The 25,589-nt window shown below is 37.3% G+C and overlaps 1 protein-coding gene across 2 annotated transcripts in view; it reads left to right on the top strand.

The window, feature by feature from the left end:
• Positions 1-25,589, top strand: part of TASP1 (taspase 1) — a 76,880-nt gene that overhangs the window by 41,904 nt on the left and 9,387 nt on the right. For both annotated transcript variants that reach the window (XM_059468266.1, XM_059468267.1), the window contains 3 exons: positions 9,977-10,087; positions 19,698-19,808; positions 23,366-23,439. In XM_059468266.1, the coding sequence (XP_059324249.1) occupies positions 9,977-10,087; positions 19,698-19,808; positions 23,366-23,439 (296 nt within the window). The remainder of the gene's footprint in view (positions 1-9,976; positions 10,088-19,697; positions 19,809-23,365; positions 23,440-25,589) is intronic.

Genomic DNA, 25,589 nt, shown 5'->3' on the forward strand with positions numbered 1-25,589 from the left:
TGTGCCAAAAGTAAAACTGCTGGTGTAAGGGGCAGGCTGTATCTTTCCTGGGAGAGAAATAGAGAAATACTAATTCTCTTTGGATTTGCAGAACCTTAACAATAAATATAAAGATAAATATAAAATTACAGTAACAGCTAATGCAGGACACTTTGAAAATTAAACCCAAGTGGAATTTTAGAGTGAAAGTGTAGAGACTGAAAATGTCTCACATTTCTTTCATCTTAACAAGAGCAGGAAATAGAAAGCATACAAAGGATGGGTGTGTGCTGTGTCTAGGTACCAGCCATTGAAGCCAGCGAACCTTTAATATTGCATTTCTGAAGATAGAAGGTCTTGCATTGTTTACAAAATGCAGGAATTCTGTGACAAAAAGTTGCAAAATCTCCAGCTTTTACTAAAATTTATTTGAAGGGACTATTTGATACAAGAAAGGCACATAGGTTATCCAAGGGAGATTTAAAATACAACCTAATTTATGATCCCAGAGAAGGAGTAGAAGCTTGACATATGTTGAAGTCATTCAGAAAATTTAAGGATGCTAACAAACATAATTTGGTTTCAGGGCTGAGCCAGAGCTGTGTTTTGTTGAGAAGGTACAAGGAATGTCAGATTGCTGGAAATACCACATTTATTTACAAGGTGTAGTTGAGGCTTTTGTCTGGGAGAAGTCTCCTGGTGATGTCTTGCTCTTGTCTCCTGCACAGAATCTTTTCTTGAATGGAATGAAAATCAGATTGGGAAAACAGCAGTGTTTTAGGGATGCATGTACAAACTGTATTTATTCTGTGTAAACTTCCTTGCCAGTTTCTTGTGTTGGTGAATTCACCAAGATTTAGAAAACTGTTTGAGGTCTCATGACAAAAGCAGTGGCCTCTGTTCTCATAAAGGCATTTTAGAGATTAGGTCACAATACTTTAAAAGCTGTGTTGGATATACATTTGTACCCATAATGCATCATTCCATGAAGGATAAATAGCACACTTTGTGTTTTGAAGACTCACAGAATTGTTTAATTTGAAAGGAACCTCAGGAAGTCTTGTCCAGCCAGGTTTCTCTTGTTTTTGAAATTGACATCTATAAGGGAATTAATATATTCACTTTTCCTTGCCCCACCTTTTCCTGCTCAAATTGTGTTCACATCAGTCATTCTTTGCAGTCCATTGTGTCTCTTATGGCTGCTTTTGCAGGCAATGTGGGATAGGATGGAATAGGAATGACACCTGTGCAGAGATGGGCTGTGGTTGTTAAATTATTTGTTGAGTTATGCCCTCAGCCAGCATTTTGGTCTCCTTATGGCAGCCACTGGTCTGTGGATTCCTACTTGAAAACTCCTTTTGCAAACAAACCACAGTGATGTGCAAATCTACAGAGTAAATGCTTTTCAGGGAAGCTTTAATGCCAATAAATTGACCTGTGGTGCATAACTTTGGCTTTGTGATTCCTTTCTGTTGAGGGCAGCAGTGGCTGTGTTAGGATCCTGTGGATGAATACCTGGCCAGTGCTGTTTTGTAGAATCATGGAGTAGTTTGGTTGGAAGGACCTTAATGGATGGAACCCCTCTGCCCTGGGCAGGGATGCCTTCTCCTCTAGACCAGAGCTCCATCCAGCCTGGCCTTGAACACTTGCAGTAATAGGGCATCCACAGTTTCTCTGAGCAGCTTGTGCCACTGAATTACATTTATAATGTGATAATAAAGCTTGCTTCAAACTTGCATGTGTTGTTAGCCCTTACATAACACACAAGTGCAGCATTGTCTGTCTGGCCAGTCCTTCTGAGTCCCAATGCCCAGAGGAATTTCACATGCAGATCTTGTATCCTGCACAGATTGTTTGAGCTACACTGTGTGGAATAGATATTGTGATACAATTAATCTCTTTGTAGACACATGTATTATCTCTCAAAATCAGTCTGGTCCTGTAAGATTTGGGGAATAAGAGGTCATTTAATGCATCACAGATGAAGCAAATGGAGAAGAGTTCTGTCATTGTTACTGTGAACCAGAGGGTAGGAAGGGGAGCTCTATCTCTAGGCATATCAGTCTTTACCTATGAAGTGAATGTTTCTGTCATGAGTTCATCCAGCCTGTGTGTCCAGATGCAGTTGGGAGGATTCAGTGCTGTAGCAGGTGCTGTGTGAGCTAACTCAGCACCACCAAAGTCTGGGAGAAGAGAGAGGAAGCCCAAGGCAGAAATTATTCGTGGGGATGGTAGCATGGAGAATCTAATCAACTAAACACAGTTCTGCAGTGTTCACAGCTGAGGGGTTTGTCCCCACAATGATCAGAATGGTTGTTTGAATTGCCTTTGGAAGGCTTGCTGGGAAGCAGACCTGGATGGATACAATAATCAGAGGGTTTATTGAAATTTTAATTGGGCTTGATGTTATAATATCTATGAGGCTTGAAGGATCACAGGCATGTGGAAGTTGCAGCTTCCTGCAGAAGGCTCAGTGCTTGCTGAGCAGCACTTTTGGAACCAGGGCCTCTGGGCACTTGGTCCTGTCCCTGCTGCTGAGCCTTGTGCCAGTGCCCTGAAATAGGTGCAAGGATAGAAAGGGAATTGGAGATGGTGGCAGACTGAACTCTCTTTCTACGGATTAAACACTTTCCTGGGATTTGAAAGTGATTTTATACCTTTAGTTAGCAAACACATAAGCCACTGTTATACTTCCCTCCCTGTAAGTTTTATATGACAGAAGTGATGTAGTTTAGAGAGGTGTAGGGTTTTTACAGAGATCAGTGACAGCAAAACTTCTGAGGAGGGTCTGGGTAAAAGTGTTTGCTTCTTTCTTTACAGCTTAACTGAAATTAATATTTCAAAATGTATTAAATGTGATGAAGAATGTAAAAAGTACATCCTCTTTAAGGAGCCTCTGTTTTTTCTTCATTCTAACATCTCTTGGAGATACATCTGAAATTATTTTTGTTCAGAGTAACTCAAAAAGCTTTTAAAATAAATTATCTGCCATTTACCACTATTTAGAACTTATAGTGCCAAATGAATGACTCCTTATTTCTCTAACCATTTTTTTCTAATCTATGAAATGGTAGAAAAGCTGAATTAGTTGTTTTTTGGAGTGATTTGTGTTTATTTTTCCCATCTTAAAAATGTAGAGATGTGTTTTCCTACCATTCCTTAGGGAAGGTGCGTTAGACATGTGTGTGTCTGCATGTTGAATTTCTTTTGTAATCTTTGAAACCTGCCCAAATTTACTGAAGTTTCAAGCTTTTGGAAAATTTCCATTGCATTTTCTTAGTAGGTAAATCACCTAGGATATTCTGTCTGCAGCAGGAATGTGCTCCATTGAGCCCTCTAGGATCAATGCTTTAGGAATTGGACAGGACTTTGTTTGCAGGTGTTTTTTCTGGCAGTTGGTCAGTAATTTAAAAACTTGCCCTGCTAGAATGAAGACAAGATACAGCAGCTGATAGGAGAAAGAAACCTAAAATTATGTTACTTTAATATAATACTGTAGTATTCATGTATTACATTCTATGTAGTGCATTCTGCTAGACTGCAGCACTTTGTCTTTTGAGAATTACGCATTTTTTTTTCCAATATGTATATACCTGTATCAGTGTCTTGCCAACTAAATATTTATATTGTACTGTATTTTGTTTTTGTAAAATCACTGCCATGCAAGGTTTTACTCAAATCTTTCTAGAGATGCTGGAAATGATGAGCAGAGCTTACTGAAATACAGGTTTCACAGTGTTTCCATGAGGCATAACTAGGAGTTATCCAGGAAACAGAGCGGAAATAGGAGTTCTTTAACTTGTTAGCTGATACTTCAGCGACTACTATTGAACTGAAAATAACATCAAAGCTTAGCAGGACAGAAACAACAGGGCCAGGTTCAGACTCTGCTGCGTAGAATAGATGATAAAATACAGATAACCTGTAACTTCTGTCTTCAGCTTCTGTAAAGCAAAGAGTCATACTTTGGCAGTGGAGTAAACTAGATGAATTTTTCCATTCTTGACTGTACATGAGTAATGCAAGTTTCCATTCTGTACTCCTTTAAAACAAGTTCCAACACTTTTTGTTGAGGTACTGTGTGTTTCAGAGCTAGACAGGCTCCTGCAGCCTGTCAAAGCTCCACAAGCTCTCTGCTTGTGGCTCACAGAAAGCAAACTCGATTTTCATTTCTCCTTCCATTCAACAGGAGCCTCTTTCATGTCTGAAAATTGGAAACGCGTGTTTTTCAGTGTGCTGCATGGATGTGTGTGTGTGTATGTGTGTGCCCTCTGGCACACCTGTTTCTAATTTCCTGACTTGAAAGCATCTCCCATCAAAAGGAGCAGAAAAACAATTTCTCTCTGACATGCTGCTCCTTTCCTTTGCCATCTTGGTTCCATTGGAGGAGCCTTAAAAGATGCAGAGCACGCATTGAATGGGATGTTCAGCTTATATTGTGCTGGGTCCTTTCTGCTCTTGTTGTGGTTATTTCAAGCATTAGAAATTTTCTTGAGAAGTCTCTATGCTGAGGAAAAAACCCAGTGATTTAATCCTGATTTTCTTGCATGAAGCTCAAATGAAAGATCCAAGTCTGTAGCAAGTTAAAGTTTGTATAAGCTTTGTATAAGTGAATCGTATGTTAGTTACTCTTTGGTACAGAAAGATTAGCATTTGAAATTTATTATATATTTTATATTATGAAATTATAAGCTTAGATTTCTTACCTTTTTCAGAATTGTATGCAGTGTAAGATAGTATCTAATATAATACCTAAAAGTTAAACATGTTAACAATCTTAAAAAAATAAAAACATAACAACCTCTCCTTCCCTCTAGTTGTTATGGAAGTTGTGCATAGGCTAACTAGCAAATTACTGCTGAAGTGGTAACTCCAGGGGACTACTGATACATCCAGAACAGGTAAATTATAGTAGGATAGCTTAAGAAAAAGAGACAAAGAAAAAAAAAAGGTTGTAGATTGCTACACTGTTCTTGTGCAATTCTTGTAGTAATCAATAGGAGTATTTGGATTGGAGGTAAAAGTGTATTATTATCAGAAATTACACATAGCCACAGAAAAGGGAAGTTCTGTTTCACTGTTGGTCTGCCTGGCACTTTGAAAGAAACACTGCATTGTGGCATAACCCAAGATATGTGTCTCTCAAAATCAGTGTTGGCGTTTCTTTCTGTATGATCTTCAAGTGATTTTGTAGATAATATTCAAGTAATTTTCAGGCAGGAATAGAAACTTCTGGTTGAAGACAGGTTTTTTGGGATCTTTTTGGATTTTGTTTAGGTTTGTAGTTTGTTTACAAAATAAAGGTGTTGTGGCTATTAAGCTTCATTCTTCTTTTCTTCCCTTGTCATAGGAATCTGTTGCCATCAATGCCTGGAGCCTTTAGGAGTCTGTATATTCTCTCCCCTTAATCTAGAAGGCTAGAAACTTGCATCAAAATATCTGTCTGTTTCTGTTTATTTTTTGTAGGATCTTCAAGTGGTTTGGGTTGGGAAGGACCTTAAATATCAGACTTTAAAGTTCCTGCAGTGGGCAGGAACACCTTCCTCTAGAACTGATTCCTCAGAGCTCCTTCCAGCTTGGCCATGAACACTTCCAGGAATGGCACATTCAGAACTTCCCCGGGCAGTTCCAGTATCTCACCACCCTCATAGTAATGCTGTAACCTCATTGTAGAGGTCACCAAATTTGTCAGGCATGATTTATCAAAATAGTCTCTATAAACTCTGTTTTCTGTAGAAGTGTTTTTGCCTTTGCCAGAAGCAATCCTAGAGGAAGGCAGTTAATTGTACTTAGCCCTGCAAACATGGACAACACCAGTTCCACCAGGAGTTTTTTTGTCAGCAGAGGAGTTACAAGTAGGCAACATGGTGTTTGCAGAGTATTACTGTGTTAGGAAAGTAATTTGTTTTCTATATGAAAGTTATTTCAATGTGAAGCTGTAATTTAACCCAGTAAATTTTTCCAGCTAGTCGTCTGCATTTGAGTCACTCGTGTGAAATCTTAGGGAAGCATTTGTCTGTCATTGCAAAATATTCATCTCTGAAAAGTAATGAGCTTCAGGATACTGAAGAAGTCATCATCATAACTAGGGAAGGATAATAGAATGATTTTAACTCCGTTTACAGGAAAGTTACTAAAACAAATGTATGTGAGACTTTAATGTAGAATTGGAAAATTCTTAGTGGGAGTCCCTGTTGGTTTGGTTGTGCTTGGTAGTACTATTCAGTGAAAGAAATGCCAAATGTATTAACACTCCCAGTTAAATGTAGCATAGTGGGAGATAGTTATGCACATTAATCAGATTTACATTTTCATCAGCTTGTGTGCATGATTTGGAAATGAGTTTAAGCAGCTTTCACTGGAGTTGCTCTCTCGAGTCATGTTAATACAACTTTCTTGGAAGTTGGCTGATGCTGGTGGTTAGACTAAAGTGACTGGAACTATAAATCTGAACCCTCAACTTTATATTGTGAGTTACAAATCAGTTTTGATTGCTCTAGTAATGTAAACATTAATTTTGTGCCTAGTCCTAGTATTACCTACAGTCTGTCCCCAGCTTGAGGCTATACAGACATACAGATCTGCTAAACCTGCAAGAAATTTGGTTTGGATAATAGGAAGTGCAATTCTTTTTCTTAGCCCGTGTCTGGTCAAAGTATGTGACATACTGCTTAGATTTTTTTTTCTTCTTCAAAAATAGATGTTCCTACATCAAAAACTACAGTAACAAATTTTTCTTTTGTAAATGGGGAAATTGTTTTCCTTAGTTATCTGTCCCTGCAGACTGCCAGCAAGTGATGTGCTGAAAGATTTTTACATGCACTGCCAGCAGCAGGCTGTAAGTTTGTTGCCTTATAGGTTGACATAAATATGACAAAAAGAAATGACTCTGTCTGTGGGGATGTAGAGATGTGTGATGTGTTAGTAGAATTTCAAAGCTGCTTTCCTTGTGGTTGATCCTGGATGGGGATGTGGGCTGCAGCTGTTCTTTAGCTATATTAAGTTTTCTCTCTCTGAATTTTTTTTGGAGCAGACTTGATGTTATGGGAACTCTTCAATAAAGTCATTCTCCTGGGGGGGAAATAACATTACACGTCATGCTAAAAAATGGCCATTTTTCTTTTTTTTTAATTCCAGTTTAGAAAATTCTTGAAAATTGTGAAGTAGTAACATCTGGTTTTATTACTTGATGCACTGAAGGTACATAGGCTCACTCTGATTTCTGTGTCTCATTTGTTTGATGCCTCTTTTAAGTCCCCTGCTTCTTATTTATATAGTTATATTTAAAGGTGTTACATGTTATATTTTAATGGTACTAACAGGTTTTTTTTCAAGAAAAAAACAGCTTTCTCAGGTTTTGCCAGAACATCTGCCTGTTTAATTTTATTTTTATTCTTTACAGCAAAACTTCATAGTGATTAAAGTTTCCTAGTTTTAAAAAAGTCCATGTTGTGATCTATGGGTAAAATGCATCTTGTGGGATTTTTTTCATGTTCTTCATCCATCACTTTGGAATAAATAGTAGGTAACTCACAGTTCTATTGTGGACAGAAGCTTCAGAGTGTGAATATAATGAGGCAAATGAATAGACAGACCCTTCTGTAAGAAGATGATGAGATTGCTGTATTGCATGAGCCTCTTGAAGATTATCTCCTAACCAGGACACTTCTTTCATTAACTTGAGAACTTGTCAGTCTCAATGAAAACACTTTCTCCCTTGTGCTTTCAAGAACAACTTCCCCTGGCTGTGTAGTTGTTGTAGTATTTTGGCTCTTTCATTTTCCTCTAAATTTGTAACTGGATTTTACTCAGTCTGTTTGCTATACAAAACATTTTTTGCGTTTCTCTTGTGCCAGTTGTATGTAGATTCAATGCCAAAGTGTCCCACTTCAAAGAACTCAGTTTAGCTGAATTGCATTAATCAGGAGACACTTCCCATTAGCAGGGACGCAGAACTGAAGACCAAGGTATTTTTGTGAAGATTGAACATAGCAGGATTTTGGGACGTGTACACAATTTTTGAGCAATCTGGTCTCTAGGCTGATTTTCTGACATCTAATCATCTAATGCATCCATAGTGTTCCAGAGGGTGTTGTTTGGTGTTTTTTCTTCGGTTTGGTTTGGTTTTTGGTTGGTGGGTTTTTTTGTTTTTTTTTTTTTTGTTTTTTTTTTGTTTTTTTTTTTTTTTTTTTTTTTTTTTTTTTTTTTTTTTTTTTTGGGGGGGGGGGGGTTGGGGTTGAGGTTTTTTTCCATCGTGAAAATGAGGGGGGGTAATTTTTTTTCCCTTCTGTATTAGCAATCTTTGAAGAACAGTGGAAACTCGCTGTGCATTTAAGGGGAAGGGTATAATTGTGTGTCAAGCGGCCAGAGAGGGAGATTCTTTGAGTAGGTTGCCATGTTAGGATTTAAAATGATGAGAACTAGGAACCAGTCTGTGAGTCACTGCAACACACAGTGCCAGACCTGCCAACGTGTTTGTGCCCTGCTGTACCCACAGCAGCCAGTGCTCTAAACTCAGCATAGGCACAGGGATGAGAGACTCAGCAGGCTGCTCTGGAGCCACTTGGGGTTGGGTTTAATTATTAAATTTTTCTTTATGCCACATCTAGGCTGGCTTCAGCCAGTGTCTCTGCTCTGGGCTTGTCAGTGCTTCCAGTAAAGTGTGAGTTACTTGTGGAGACTGAGCTGCCTTTGTGTGAAGCCAGCCTAGGTCTGATGGCTTACCAGCTCCAGCTCCCTGCCACTTGGAAGCAACTAGTTTGTTTCCAGCCATAATTTTTTTTCTGGAGGCTGTGTAGGTGTATTTATGTAGCTCTGTACCTGAGCTAATAAGTCCAACTGTATTATAGCAGATTTTTTTTTTTTTTTATTATTCCAGTGCTTGCATCATCTTGTATTTAATGAGAAATATGCTAAAAATATTTATATATAATTGTGAACAGACTGTGTTTGACTTCTCTCTATATATTCTGGTTCAAATGTAGTTTTAGGTCCTGATAAGTCACAAATCTGATCAAAATGCAGTCACTTAGATTTAGGTAATTTGAGATCGTTGTTATTTCACAACTCTCCATTAGTTGTGGTTTTTCCTTTCCTAACTGGATAACACAGTTCACCTGGCTCTTGGTTAAACCTCTTCTGGCTGCTTTGTCTGCTTCCCTGCCATTAAGGAAAAATGTCAAAAACAGGAGGCATAAGTAGTGTAATGACCTTGGTCTATATGGAGAAGGTATCAGCAGTGAATTGTCTGCCCAACAACCCCAGCTGGTCCAGTAAACATCCATGGTGCCATTTGGCTGCAGCTCTATGTCCCAAAGCACAGTACACGAAGGAAAAAGGGTGTAGGAGACAAAATAGCAGGTGTGAAAGTGTTCCTACAGAGCAAGAGTAGCAGTAATGACCTGCTTGTCTTCACCAAAAGTAGGTTTTAGGGGATAGGTACAGAAAACACTGAGGCAATAAGTGATTGTTTGCAGAAACTTTTTAATTTCTTAAGGACAAACCTTTGAAAATTACAGGAATCTGTATTAGGAGTCCAGTGACCAGCCAATTTGGCAAAAAAACATGGCTGAATTCATGTATTCCTTTGTTGCAAAAAGGCTGAATCAGATGGACTAAGGAGAATATTCTGTCGTGCAAAAGGAGAGAGTTGCATGCAAGGATCGTTCCCAGGAAAATGATTAGTAAGAGGATTTTATCTGGATAGAGATGATTTCTTCTTTCTGTGATTTTTGTTTAGTTTCTGTTTGGTTTATGACTTTGTGGAGTTAAAATTTTAGGAAAGTTGTGAGAAAACCACTGACTTAATTTTTGAGTGACCCTATGTCAACCTTTTTAAAAGATAAAAATGTGTGGCAGAAACTTATCATTTGCATCACTGTGAAGAAACTGTCATTATTTTGCATAATCACAGCCAAATTAATGTGATGATATAAATTAATTACAGGGTTTCTTCAAAGTCATATCTGTATTTTGACTATTCTTAATATTTCTTTAGGTTGTGGAGAGCACCTTGTGAGGACCATACTGGCCAGAGAATGTTCATGTGCTTTGCAAACAGAGGATGCCCACCAAGCTCTCCTAGAGACTATGCAAAACAAGTTTATTGGTGAGTATATGGCCCACGTTGCCTAAATGCAAGTAACTCTATCAGAGATATTTATTCTTGTGATTTCTGTTGAAGCCTTGTGTTGCAGTTGGCTTCAGATTTAGTCTTGTGTTACATCTGAAAAATGTTAAACTACAGAAGAATATATTAGGATATTTAAAGGAAAACCCTTGGAAATACCTCAATTGTTCTGTGAGTCATAGAATACCCAGAGAGGTTTGAAGAAAGAATTTCCTGTCTGAATCACAAGCTGTGGTGTACAATTGCATATTTTAGAATTGATGAGTTAGGAGCATTAGTAAAAATTATTCATCATGTTAACTCTTTTAAAAATAGTAAACTTCAAAACCATTTCTTGTTCTAATTAAATGCTTTGGACAGGCAGATTCTGGTTTGCTATTTACATAGTAAAATTAATTTGTTGGAAAAGTGAAATATACTTTGTTAAAAAAACAATTTTTAATTTAAGAGAATTGTATAATATATCTTCAATTTCATATAAATATATATATTTTTTCTTTGCTTAAATCATAACCAAAAATATGAAAGTGGATTTTTAAATAACCATAAAATCTGCTTTTTTGAAAATTCCAGTGGAGCTTCTGGTGCATATGTTGACTTGCAGTGTTTTCATAACCCCTTAAATTTTTTCAAGCTTTAGAATCCACAGACAATTTTCATCTTGAAAATTCCTTATGGACAGCATAATACTTGTACGCTGTGCTGCCAAAGCTTGTTGTGTGATACTTTAATTAGAACTGAAAGAGGGGCATTACACAGCTTTTGGGGTCCCAGGGACTAATGCACTTGGTCTTGGCAAGCAGTGCATTGCAACTTCTTGATTTCTTTTTCTAGTGTTGAATCCATGTTAGATTTTGCTTCTGACATTTGACTGTTTGAAGGGAAGTCACCTTTCCATTGGAGACTGCACTTGATAATCTGCTGCTGTACTGTGGTCACTTCTAGGTATTGTAAGAGTGCAGAACACTCTTATGTGTTCCTCAAAAAGATTCTAATCTAAGCAGAAAAAATGTAGCTTTTTATATTTAATCGCTCATTCCAGTGCATGGTGGCACAAAATTAGGAGTTTGTGTACCCAAAAGAAGCCTTTAGGAAGGATGTTTGTGATACCTTTGCTAATTTCTAACCTGCTTTGCAGATGTTGTATGGAAGTGACCTAACTTTAGGAAAGTCAAATTTTATTCCATGCTCTTAAAATTTATTCTGCTGTTTGTTCTAAGAGTGCTAAAAGCAAGCCCAAATTGTACGTAGCCTTGTGCCATTTCATATTAATGCATGTACATACACAAGATGGAAAGCTACTGATGGAGTAATTCATAGAGACTGGCTGATAAAAGCCCAAAATTTAAATTGTTTTAGTTCAAGGTGCCTTCTTTGAATTGCTTTGAGTTTTCTGGATTTTCTTTGTTAGGTTTGGTAATGGTTAGCTAAAAACACAATTCTCATTTTGCTGTTTAAAGCAAATGTATTTTGCCACCACTTTGCATATAAAATGTTAACTGGCTCCTATGTGATACATCCATTGTGTTCTTTAGTGGAAATGGGAAAATGTTTCTGTTGGAAATAAGAGCCTATTAAATGTTGCTGAAGAATTTGTTACACCTGAGCTATCAATTGTAGAGAAAGAGGAGCTGCATAGACAGAGGTACCAGGATATCAGTGTAGTGTGTTATTGCCTTGGGAAAACACTAAACCCAGCTAAACAGCAGAAAGTGAAAAGAGTGAGAGACACGATTAAATTGAAAAGAAAATTTGAAAAAAATTGTAGTATCTGCTCAGTTATACTCAGTAGTATCTCAGTTATATTCTGGGCAGTGCTGACGTGGGGAAAAAAGATAACACCACCTTTGTTTTTTGTATAGATGAAGTGCTTGGATTAGAAAACAAAATCTAGTTTGTGCTCATCTGTCTTGTGAATGAAGACTGATGGAGGAAAACACCAAAATCCAGATACATCTTGCTGGTTACCTGTGACATAGTATTGAGGTTGTAGCTGGTAGAGAAATTTTGGCCATCTTGGCAGTTCTGCAGATGGAATGTCAAGTTACATGTGGCAAATACAGTGCAACAGTTAAAAACATGCATGAAAAACAGTAGGTTTCTACTAAATAGTTTTTTTGCTGTGGCTTTTTATAAGTGATGTGCAAGTTGATAGCACAGGATGTGTGCTATGGTGCAGAATTTCTTACAGTGAAATATGAGGATAAATGGGGTAATAGACTCCTTGCTGATGGCTTGGATGCTTCCCTTGCCTTCCTTAGAGCCCTGCTTTGTGGTCTTGTCAAACTGTCACCAGAATTATAATGGACCCAGGCATTATAAAGGACCCTGCATTTGACAAAGCTGAGCTAGAATGTTTTATCAGAAGTCAAAATGTGTGTTAGTTGTATCAAAGGGATGAACAGCTGATTTTGGCAGTTGCCATCAGATTGGTGCTTCCTGTTTACAGGACTCTGAGTCTCTGCAGAGTCCTGGGAATCCTTCCAGCTAGGGAATGCCTGGCTTAGACAGTGAGTGCTGTTTAAACAGCAGGTGATGAGCAAGCTCATGTCAGATGTGCTTCTCTCATCCTTTCTCAGAGCCAGCTTACTGTGGAGAATGCGCAACTGCTGGTTGATTCAGAGGTGAGAGAAATGAAATACAGACTTTCTGTAGATGGAATGGGCGCCATATCTTTAGTCAAAGAGAGCAGAAGGTTTGGTTCACAGTTAAAGAATGGTGTTCTGTAAACACAAATACCTTCCAGACAGAAGAAGGGAGGATTTTGTTACTCATCATTCCTTTCAAATACAGCCAACTTTGTGTTTGTAGACTCCAATGTAGACTTAGAGTAAATATTTGTGTCATCTCATTGGCTGGAAATCTGGGCTTTTAACAGTGGCAGCATTACCAATGGTACTTTAGAACTTCTTATGAAGTATTAGAAAATAATGAGCTGAAAGACATAGTTGAAATGTGATATTTGTGCTTTCCTTAGCAGAGATCTGTTTGTCTATTCTTGCATTTTTAAACTGCACTTCAGTTGAGCCAAGTCTGCAGCAAGGTAATAGCAGAAGAATAATGCTGACACTTTCCCTTCTAAAAATGTAGTGTCAAAATCCTCTCTTCTGAGCAAGACTTTGGACAGCTAAGAATCATAGAAAATTAATTTCCTGATTATTAGTTATGCTTGTGGGGAGGAAAAAGCCTCATACTTCAACAGTTACAAGACTGACTGGCACTGCACAGTGTTGTAGTTACTTTATAGTACATTAGTTTCCTTTGGTGCTGGATCGCTCTAAGCGTTGTAGTATCCTTTGTGGTTTTCTAGCAGAGGAAACAAACTGTGGAAGCATTATTATGCTTCTCCATGACACAGAGAAAAGGATTTCAGAAGAGAATGAAGTGATCCTGAAGTTTCATAAACACAGTGTGGTGATGTTCCACAAGGATTTTTTTATAGGTCCTCTCTATGCTTCTTCATGTCAAAAGCATTGGGATTTTAATAGTCTGTTGTATCCTCAGTTATTTAATTTCTTAAAACCTTATCTGTAAGTTTTAAAGTGCAAATGTTTTCTCTTGCAGCTTCTTTAAAAATTCAATAGAGATGTTGTAACTTGATGTATCATGAAATATAAAGACCTCTGATTGAGACAGCTTGTGCTTAAACATTCACCAAATAATGGTGCATGAAATTAAAAGCAGGCTTCATTTAGTGCTTGTTATATTTGGAGTTTACTGGGATACGCAGCAGAAACAGTGGCAAACAGCTTCACTTCCACCACACTCTGTGCAAAAGCTGACAGTCCAGTGGCCAAGGTGATCTGTACCTGTTGATCTGAAAGAGTCAGAATTTCACTCACACAGTGCCCAAGAAGGTTTAGAATTGTTTAACTGCCCTCTGTTAAAACTGGGGGATGCTAAAGCACTTAATTGGTTACGCCACACCACAGCCAGTGTTTAGACCCAAGTTCTAAGCCTTTGAAAGCTGATGTAAACAATGAAGCTGGTAATGGTTTCTCTGCTATGGAAGAGTGTGAATGTAGCACATCTGATGAGCAGCTGTTCATCCTTCAGCTGGGTAAGTGTAAATAAAACACTTCATTTACAGCTTGGTGTTGAATCTGTGCTAGAGTGGTTCTGTGCAGTAACTACAAATGGGGAAAAAGGCGCAATATGAGAAGTGAACAGCTTCATTCCCATCATCTGGAGGGACCAATCTTCATCACAGCAGAGCTTTAATTTACAAAAGATGCTAAAGACAAAGTGTTCTTCACCTGTAACTGTAGCTCCTGCAGAGCAAGGCTGAATGCTGAGGCCATTATTTGCTTTAACACTTGCAAAACTCTCAGTTCTGTTCCTGATCAGCAGCTGAACCTGGGTCATGGTGTTCAGTTCTGGCTGCTCTTGCAGAACTTGATGGGATCGGGGAATGTGGAGTAGCTGTGATGACCTGCTTGCTTGTTTTTGAGAGACCATTGCTACAGATTAATAACATACAAAAATACATAAATAAAAATGTAGTGATGCTTTCTGTATGTCACATAGTAATAACAGAGTAGTTGAGCTTTGAAGGAAAGAAATGTGTTTTGTAAAATATAATTTTGTGACTAGGGAAGGTAAGGATTTGAGCAAAACTAATGAAATATGGGGTTTGTTTGGTTTTGTCTTACCCCTTTTCTCTGCTGTGGCCAGTCAGTGCTAACATTATTAGTTAATGCTGCAGTTGGAATTTTACTTTGCATCTTTCATCCCACATTCCTCAGTGGTTCTGCCAGCGTAACTGGGAAAGGAACACTGGGCTTCGTGAGACTTAAAATGGTATTTAAAGTCCCAGCTTTTTGTAATTTTGTCATTAGCAAGCTATTAGATCAAAGATTTATCCAGCAATTCTGTTTTATTGCAGTGGAAAACAATATTTTTGGTGTATTTTAACTAAATTTTGAATTTGTACAGGAAAACCTATTTTTCTGAAAAGTACAGAGTGGCTAGGTTCCAAATAAGGAAATGTGGGCATGGCTGAATCCCAGATAAGGACATGTGGGTGGGGCTATGCCAAATAAGGATGTGTGGGAGGGGTTTAATTCCAAATAAGGAAATGTGGGCATGGCTAAATACAAATAAGGAAATGTGGGCAGGGCTCTGCCAAATAAGGACTTGTGGGTGTGGCTTAATTACAAATAAGGAAATGTGGGTGTAGCTAAATACAAATAAGGACATGTGGGTGGGGCTATGCCAAAATAAGGACATGTGGGCGTGACTGAATTCCAAATAGGCAGTGTGGGTGTGGCTAAATCCAAACAAGGAAGTGTGGGCGGGGCTAAGACCAAATAAGGACATGTGGGTGTGGCTGAATTCCAAATAAGGAAATGTGCATGTGGCTGAATTTCAAATAAGGACTTGTGCATGGGCTATGCCCAAATAAGGACATGTGGGTGGGGCTATGCCCAAATAAGGAAATATGGGAGTGGCTGAATTCCAAATATGGTAATGTGGGCTGGGTTATGCCCAAATAAGGAAATATGGGAGTGGCTGAATTCCAAATATGGGCATGTGGGCGGGGCTGTGCCCAAAGAAGGAAATGTGGGTGTGGATGAATTCCAAAAATTGTGTAGGAGGTGGGAGCCAGATCACTGTTTCTTTCTGATGAGAAACCATTCTGCCTTTAATGTACATGGCAGTATTTTAGTTCCACTTTTTCTCCTCCTCTTGAAATACTAATTAAATGTGTATAGAAAAAAGTCATTAGCTATATTGTTATTTTTTACAAAAGTCTGCTCTGTTATTGTTTTTCTCAATGGATTGGCTGTAACAAATGAGTTTCAGAACTAAATTAAAGAAATATGTTCCTAACCTTTGAATTCAGTGTTTTGACAACAGTCAAATTACCTTGTGTGCATGGTACATGGATTCTCATTAGAAATAAAGTATAATAATGTACCAAAAAAAGTATAATACTTTTCTACCATTATTTTTACAGATCCAGTGATGGATACATAGCATTCAGCTGTGTGGAATTTTGCTTGCTGTAGACCTACTCATTTGCACTGTCTAGTTTGATAAAATACATTCTTTAGCATAATTATAATCATCATCAGTAGGTCCACATATCTAGAAAGATCTTTGTTTAAAAAAAGTATTATATTTTAATCCCTCTTTTAACATTTTTGAAAAATTGCTTTAATTGAAAAATAAGTAACTTTTAAACAATATGCATTTCAGCATGTATTTAATTTGGCTTAGGGTCTGGTTTTTAAGAGCAGAGGAACAGCCTGAATTTACTGTAACATAGAATATTGTAATGTTATTGTAGGCAACTCATTTTTGACACTTCTTAGAGATTGATTCTTTACAACTTAGGCAGTGAATTGGAGACATAAACTGTATTGTCACTGATTTTGCAGAGATGATTTAGCTGAACTTGCTGCTGAAGGCATCTGGGATGGGAGAGGGTGGAGTCACTCAATTTCCTTCTGATGTCTGGGAATGGAGGCCTTGAACAGAAACAGGGAGGCAGGGTGGCCATGGGTGGGAAGATCCCGGATCTTTGCAGGGTAGTAGTGCAAGTGACTGTATCCTCATTTGCTGCTTGTGTTTGGAGATGGAAACAAGGGGGATCTTCTTTTTCAGACTTCTGCCACCATTCCAGGATAATGTTCATTCTGCAGGTAATGATGAAATGGTGTAGAAGATCAAAAAGGCAAGCAAGGTTATGTTTTTGTGTGTAGGAGAGATAATGTCTCCCACCATTCTTGCTTTGTTTGCATAACACAATTTTTAAAGACATTTGGTTCAGTGTTTCATTCAAATTACCTGCTAAAAATCACTTTAAGTAATTTTATTCATCTCACACCAGTAGACCTTACAAAGTTAGTGCAGTGTGACCTGGTTTCATGTGGCATAAACAACATTTCTTCTTAGTCCAAGGGCCCAACCTGTGTTATTCTTAAAGAAGTCAATGTCTTGCCCATCTATTGTGTTTTGTGGGTGCTGAAATTAAGACTTTTATCACACTTTTATCAGGTGCACTGCTGTTAAGTAAATCCTCTTCTGGAGTTTTCTAGTTGCAATAGGGTGGCAGTGTACTTCAGCAAAGGCTGAATTAATACAGTCAGTTTTCCAACTTTTGAGTGGTCTTCAAAGCCTTTGAGTTTTGTGGGCTGGTAATAAAGTTTCCATGGTGCATTATCATTGAAGGAAGTAATTTGTTCAGAAAACAATTGTGTACATACTTAGGGCAGTATAATGGACACCATGTTGAATGTCAATAAATAAATGCTATTTATGCTGACAGAATTGGGGCTCTCAGTTGTTCATGTAGAGGTTAAGCATCTTTTTGGATGAAGTTGTAAGCTGAAGACTCTGTCTTATGTGCTTGAAGCTCAAATTTAAATTACTTATTTAAACCCTTTTTCAAAAAAAAAACACTTACTTTGAGTGATTTGTTTTTTTTATTCTGTGTTTCACTGAAGATGAATATTTTGTTCCTGCAAAGAAATCCCTGTAAAAATGGAAGTTTTTTGATGGAAGTGCAGTGTTACTGTTCTGCTGCAGAGTCTCTGCAATGAAAGAAATATACTGCTAAGCCTTGTGAAATTTCAGAAGACCATATCCAAGTTACTCAGATTGCTGACAGTTTGGTCAGTCATGATGGCACATTTGACAAAAATACTGGGAAAATGATGAAATATATAATTAGCTTATTTACAGACTGGCCTTTCATCTCTTTTTTTCAGAGTGTGGGAGAAACAAAATCCCTAAAATAAGTGATTAAACTAATGGAAGCATTTCTAGAACAAGACTTCAGTGGAACCAACTCTATAAACTATAATCAGTAGTTGCTGTCTGGTATTATGTGCTCTCATACAGTCCCAGTGTTTTACTGTGTGTGCCCTCGAACACGCTGTCTGCTGTGAATGCTGTTTGCTGGCTGTGTTCTGATGAAGTAGAACATTTTTAGCCATTCTAATTAAAGAAATAATTAATATTTTTCACTAGAACCATGGAAGAATCTTTCACAGCTCTTGAAAGGGAAGGAGAAACTGCTTATTAAAAAAAGAAACCTGAGCTTTTCTGTCTCTTTGCAATGACTTTTCACCACAGCTTAGAGAGCTTGGACTTTTCACCATGGCTTAGAGCCTAAATCATTTGTGCAGTTTAGTGTAAGATTAGGTCTGCAGACCGAGTTCAGGTAGAAGCATTGTCTTTGAAGTGCCTGATTTTGACTTGGGTGGTAAAACCCTTCACAACTTTCCAAGCCTTGTGTTTCTATTTTAACCAAACATATTTTCCTGTTTTATCTTCTACCTTATCATGGGCTGGATTCTTGTTTCACAGGGACTTGGTCACAGTCAGTAATACAGGAGAGGTGTATTACTAGGTGTAAGTAGTAATAGTTCTTTTACAAAGCAAGTGGCACTTTAAAGATAATAATCCGTTTGCATTAAATTAACTAAGATATTATTGTTTATTAAGCACACTGCATTTATTATCTTCCTGCAATGTGGGCTTCTATTGCAATGGCCACCTTGTATCATTTTTCAAGGTGGCTGCTCTAATGTTTAGAGAAAACACAATGAAGCTTTTAGTTTTCCTTATGGTAATGCTCAAAGTTGTTTTTTATTGGGCAGTTTTGCTGTTATTTGCATTAAAGGAGTAATTTTCATCATACAAATAGTTGTGGGCAAGTTAAAGGAGACTAATGAATAGATCTGCTCTAAAGTTCTAGTGGCTGGCAAATTACAGTGCCTGTACACTAATTTATTTAAAAGAAAGAATTGAAAAGAATTACATTATATGGCTGTTGCAATTGTATGTTCAGTTTTAAAAGACAGTATAATGCAGATGTGTAACTAGCATGTCTATGGGCCTAAGTGCAAGAACTTGATTAATTTTGTGGCTCAAGATATTTTAAATTGTACATAAATTATACCATTGTTTCTACATTTAAAGTAATAGGAATCTTATTTCAAATTGCAAACCAGAGAAAAAATACTTAGACTTGGTTCAGCTACCTTTAAAGCTTTTCCAGCTTCTGATAGAAGACTCTTGTGTCCTATGTCATAAATTAACAACACAGGAGCCACTGTAAAAAGGACAGCAAGGCAGACAGTATAGCAGTCCCATGATGCCTCTGTACAAAGGGCTTTAAGTTGGCAAAAAGGAATAAACTGTAAAAATGACCTAAATTTGCTTGATTTTTTTTTTAGATCTGTCTTTATATAATCTATAGAACAGAAAGAGCTAAATATTGAGTCACAACTGTTTTTCAACTTGACACACCATTTTTCATTATTATATTTTCCTTGGTCCATCCAAATTACATTTGAGGTTTGCACTCACAAATATAATTTTTAATGTTTTTGTTTTGTTCCATGTAGCTCTTCATTTTTTTTGATTGCTGGTGAATTAGTAGATTAACATTCCAGAAAATTATTCTTTTGAAACAGTAGGAAAAAGAGAACCGATGCTTTTGTAAAAGCACTGTTTGAGCTGTCATTTTCAACCCTTAGTGACAAGATTAAAGGGAAAAGGCAGCAAGTCAAATTAAGAAAAAAATGCCCAAGAAATTGTTCCTTTGCAAGTAATTCTCCCCCATGATTTTGGCCAGGTTCACCTTTCCTAGCCAATGAAGATGGTGTGCTCGGAGGTGTGATCGTTCTCCGCTCCTGCAGGTGTTCAGCAGAGCCTGAATCCTCACAGGAAAAGCCAACTTTACTAGGTAAGGAATTGTTACTCATTTTAATTTAAAATGAAGGGTGAAGTGAAATCTGTGTGTGTGTTTGAAAGCCACAGAGAAAACAAAATGGAATTGACATTGAAATAATAAAAATCTATAAAGTGAAATAGGGAACAAACAAGGCTAATATTAACAAAACTCCAGAAAAGAGCATTCTTTCTGACTCATCATTTCTAAGCAGAATTGCCATTCACAGGATCGTGTGGGATCCTTCTAAACCTATGACATAGATACAATAGTTGCTTGTGGTGAGGTGGAATGTGTTCCTCATAGGAAAAATTGCATTTATAGCTGGGAGTAATGCATGTAGCTGTTTGCTGCTTCTCAGTAGCTTAATTTTAAAAAATGCTTTCTAAAAAGTTCTTTATTCCTCCTTTTTGCATAAGAAAATGTGTGAATTTGGAGAATGCACTGAAAATTTGTAAGGAAAGTTGTTTATTCTTGGTAATTGCCAGGAAAATCAGTTTAAATACATCACAGTTACTATTTGCATTTGCACCAAACAGTACTTTCTGCTGCTCATACTGAAATCACCTGGACTTTGCCTCTCCCAGTAGCTGTCTGGTTCCAAAAAGGTTTTACATCCCTTCATCCCTCTTTTTGTCCTGGAAACACAATCCCTCTTGCTGCTTTATGGCAAAAAAGTGTATTATGGAAAACTGTCCTGAGGTTTGTGTGGGAGGAACAGATGGGAACTGAAGGCTGTAGATATGAGCAGAACAAGGTGGAAATACAGCCCTGAGACAGTAAGGTCTCTCTAAAGGAAGGAATTTGGGATTGGGGGCATATGAATTACTTCAGGATGACACTTGTGCCATCTCCTTTCCTGTGGTGCTCCTCAGATGTGCAGCTATGTGTGCATTTATTGGGTCACATTGACCTATCTAATGTTACCAGAGTTGAATTGTTTTTCCTTTGTGTAATACTCTGCTTTATTATTATTTACCCATTTGTGACATTACCTAGTGCAACAGCATCCTGCAACATAAATTTTATCCTTAAGAAAAGAGTTAAGAAAATGAAAATACAAGTCTGATTAAGTAAGAACAAACAAGATCAATGTAACCTCCAATTCCTGAGATCTGGAAGTGAGAGAATTTTTTTCTATTCATGTCATGCTTGTCACTCATGTAAAAGAACATATTCTATTAATGAAGATTTGGCACATTTTCCTGAAAAATTAATTTATAAAATCCCCACATATTGTGCATCATAAGTAAAGACTATTTGTCCATTGATTTTTGGTTTTCTTTCCACTGAACTAGCAGAGATTAATTGTAATACAGTGCTTTTTCTGTACCATGGAAATTTCCTACCTTATAATGAATGCAGAGATAATACACAATTAAACATATGTAGTATTTTTGTTTGTTTGGACTGAAAATAAATTGGTTAATACTGAAAAACTTCATGTATAGAATAAAGAACTCATGTCTTTATTACAGGAATAATCTTTATTTATTTTTAATATTGAAAAAATGGCAAGGAAGCGACTTATTAAATGGTTGAAAATATACTTATCTGAAGATATTTCATATGTAATTTAGAATTTTCAGTATAGTTCACTACCTATAATGGCTAACAATAACTAAGGTTTCTGCTAGTACAGGCTACTTTTGGTAGTTTTCAAAGGCAAAGTTATAATATTTTGAGGGTATTTATTCTGAACTGTTTCTCAGCTTCTCAAAATTGAAAGATAGGAATTAAAATGAAATTAAATTAAAAACTAAATTAAAATTTATTAAATTTAAATGCAAATTTTAAATTTGTCTTTTAAAAAAATGCTTTCACTGGCAGTGGAGCATTTGAGGTGCCATGGAGAGGTTGGGCACCTCCAACACACATTGATTGTGCTGGATATGTTTCACTCTGTGAAAGCTTTTGATTCACCTTTGGTGGTATCAGTCACAAATCTGTTGTGGGGGAGCAGAGTACACACCTCCACGAAGTTCATTTTTCTTTTATGATGATATCTGCATATCTGTCAGAATCTTCAAGTCTTGCTGGGATCATCTAACATTTGATCTCCTGCTCTGGTTTAATTGCTATGCAAGGAGATGTGGTTCAAAGGATAAGTGTGCTCAGCAGGCTGTGACCTTCATCCTAAAGGAATGTGAGGAATAGGAATGAGTAAAGGTTTTAAACCCATCCAGGGATGCTTTTTTTGCAATATGTGAAAGTCACTCTCAAAAGAAATCTGTGGAAATGTCTGTTGAAGGCATCTTGTGTAATTCATGTAAGACACCTCCCATAATCCAGAGAAAGAATTTGTGCCTCAGTGCATTTTTTAAAGCCTTTTACAAAATTCTGTGAAATGCCTTAAATTCTGATCAGCTGTTTTTTTTTCTTTCTCCCCTTCCAAATTATGGACTTCATGAATACAAAGAAGAATGACCATGACAGAGAGCAGGAAGAAAACAGTGTGGCAATTTATAAAGCTCCACTAAGAGAGAACTGAACATTTGAATACTGTGCTCTTTGTCTGAATTTTGTGTTGCAGCTGAGTAGGAGTGTGTTTGTGTACATAAAGATACCTGCATATGTATCAGGCAATTAGAGATTACTGGAACAGGCTGTTAAACAGCTGATAAATCAGAACACTTTCAGACTTCAGGACAGCTCCTTACTGGATTAACAGGCATTAATAAAACTTGTGAGCACTGATTAGTTTTCTTAATCATTATCCCTGCAGTCATGGCAGTGCTTTAGGATATCTAACCCTGATATCCTAAATTAGCTGTGAGTGCAGTACCAGAGAGCTGCTGTTGTTTATCTGGTGCTGGAAGTCCAGGTAATCAGACCTGGGAGTGCTTTGCTAGGGCTTTCTTCTTCATCTTTCTTTCCTTTCTCACCTTTAGTGCTCCTTACACTCTCCACGTAGAAAGGGTGTGTAATTCAGCATACTATTGAATCCAGGACTTCCTCTAATTTTGCTATAAATCTCTCTTACTGTGCATGTTACTCTGTTTCCATCATACTTCTCTCCTTTTTCTGCTGGATAATTTTGCTTTTACCAGATGTCTTTCCTGCCTGATCCATATCTTCAATTCCCCTATTGCAGATTTGACTATTTCTGCATGTGTGCCTGTGTCCTGCTTGGGATACAGGCTAACAGCTGAGCCACAAATCCCCCTTTACCTGCTGATACTGGCTCACCTGGCTTTCTGCTTTTGTCTGGGTTCGAGGCAGGCAAATACAAGTTCTGTCAGCTTTTTCTGATGGGTGGAAAAGGCCACTGCTTTAGAAGCTGGTCCATTTTTTAACTGCAATTGGAGTTGATGTATTTTTCATCTTGGATGCTCCATGTCATCCAAGTAACGTTCTCATTGTGGTTCATAGTTCTGCAGTGTGTGACTGTGAATACTCAGGAAAATTTTGTTTGGTAGCTGTTTCTTTTGAGATTTAATTGCTCTGTTAAGTAGTTTTTGGTCTGTTTTTTATCCTTGCTATATTTGTTCCTCAAGTCACAGTCTGGTTCAATTGCATCTTGTATGTTAAACCAATGCCTTTTTTGTAACTTCTTGCATTTTCCTTTCTAGTGGAGTTTCTGTGGAGCCATACAACAGAGAGCATGTGTGTTGGATATATGTCTGCACAGGATGGCAAAGCTAAGGTAAGCCATGAGGAACAGGCTGTAATACAGTAGGATACTGCAGAAGCTAAGGAGAATTTGAATTAATGATAATGAAATATATAAGAAATTTCTTTCTCTAAGAGAACAGAAGTAATGGTTGCATAAGGAGTTAAATGTGTCAATTGATTAGGCATTTCTAATTTCTTTTTTTAATTGCAGCAATTAGCAACCCTATACTAACATATGTTCCATGTCAGGCTAAGGTGCCACAAACACATGTCCATTCCCTCTGCTGACAGTATTTGTACTTAAATAACTTTATTCATCTTGATTCAGTTATGCTGGTACCATATTTTTCTGAGGGCATGTCTTCCTTTGGATAAAGCAATTGCACCGTCAAGGAAGATATAAAACAAACTTCAAACAAGTTCCTAGAGTACCCTCTGTGATAAATAATTACAACATTACTATCCATATTTTTAGTTTCTTGGGGCCTTATAATTGATTTTTAATGAGAGAAATATTACATTAAATTTGAGTTTAACAGTGAAAACTGGAGAATTGTCATATCATGATCAAGGAGTAGGGATTAATCAAGTGGATGAACCATCCATTCTTAGGAAAAGAGCATGCAAGGGAGAAAAAGGAGAGTATTTGGAGAACAGGAATGAACGTGGGAGAAGCTACAAGCAGAGACTGCAATGGTTTCTGTAGACATTCATGCAGAGGGGGTGTGACCAAGGTAATACAAGAATATACATATATATATAAGTATATGCATATATAAAGAAGAAAATCAACATCAGGTATTTTACCCAGCAAAACTGGTAAAACACTCTGTTTAAAGTACTGGAATGGATGAGTTCATCTTCAGCATATAAAATGGGCAGGAAAAAAAGGGCAAGAATGCCCCAGAAAGACAAGATAACAAGCAGCTGATGAAGGAAGTGCTGGTAGAGGTGTAAGTGAAGTATTTGCTTCATTTTTGAATAACTTTGGTACAGTTCTTCCCAGATAGCTATATATGGATGAAAGTGTGGTTTTACTTCTTTTCTTAATATTTGTTTCAGATTTAGTTGAAAAAAAGTCCAAACTGAAGTTAAAAGCTCAGATTGAACTGAGTGGAACTAAAGCAAGTTCAGGCACAGATGTTCTAGTATTTGCTAGTTAGCTTTAAAATTGTTGTCTTGTGTTTGCAGTGAAAGAATAACTGAGAATAAAGGATGTTAAATGTTTCCAGTGTGCACACCTGCCTGTGACTTACAATGTGAAGCTCAAAATGTTATTGTTTCTTCCTGGTAGTGTCTAATTAATAAATAAATGCTAAATATGAAATCTGTCTGGCAATGAGTATTAGCATGACAGTGCCATGCCCAAAGTTGCTTTCCTACTCACAGTTGCAACATTTGACATCTGGTGTGCATTGTTTTCATACTGCTGGTAAATTCTCCAGCTGGTAATCCTGATTGTGCTGACAGACACAGCTGCTCTTCTTGGATCACTTTTAAATTATGTTTTTGACCTTCACTGAAGAGTTAATCCCCCTCCCTTTCTTCCTTCTTTGAGTCTGTGGCCACAAATGCTTTCCAGAGAAAAACCACAAACGCTTTTGCTGCTGACTTCTATTGATCAAAAAAAGTCTTCTGTCATAAAAGCTGGAATTTTGTTCTGCTACAACTAGGACTAAGTTATAGATGGAAAACTGGGCTTGAAATAGAACACAATGTATTGCAAGTGAAAAAAAAATCTCTGTTCTTTAATAGAGTGACTGTTTTGCTACAGTTAATTTTGAGTGCTTGCCATGAAAGAATAATGGGATAAGAGTTCATAAAAGTATAATATATCACTTGTTTATGAGGACCATAGCAAAATTATTAGGCAGCAGCTTGTAAGGAAATATTTGCTTTCCTGTTTTTCTAGGGTGGTAAAGACATTCAGGTTTTATTTCTTTCATCAGTCTAAGACTTGAGTTTTGTTCTTAAACTGAGGGGTTGTCACAGTGCCTGATTTTGAACTGGTTCAGTTTTTTACTAGACTAGTATTAGAATCATAATGGGGTAGATACTAAAGAGAAAAGGAGCCTGCTTTACTATCTTAGTGTGATTCTTTGGGCATGGGAGATTAATACAGTTCATAGTAGGAACTAACAAATGGTGGTTCTGAACACCAGCTGGAAACTGTGGAGGTAC

This window comes from Ammospiza nelsoni, chromosome 3, assembly GCF_027579445.1.
Source record: "Ammospiza nelsoni isolate bAmmNel1 chromosome 3, bAmmNel1.pri, whole genome shotgun sequence".
Classification (NCBI taxonomy): Eukaryota; Metazoa; Chordata; class Aves; order Passeriformes; family Passerellidae; genus Ammospiza; species Ammospiza nelsoni.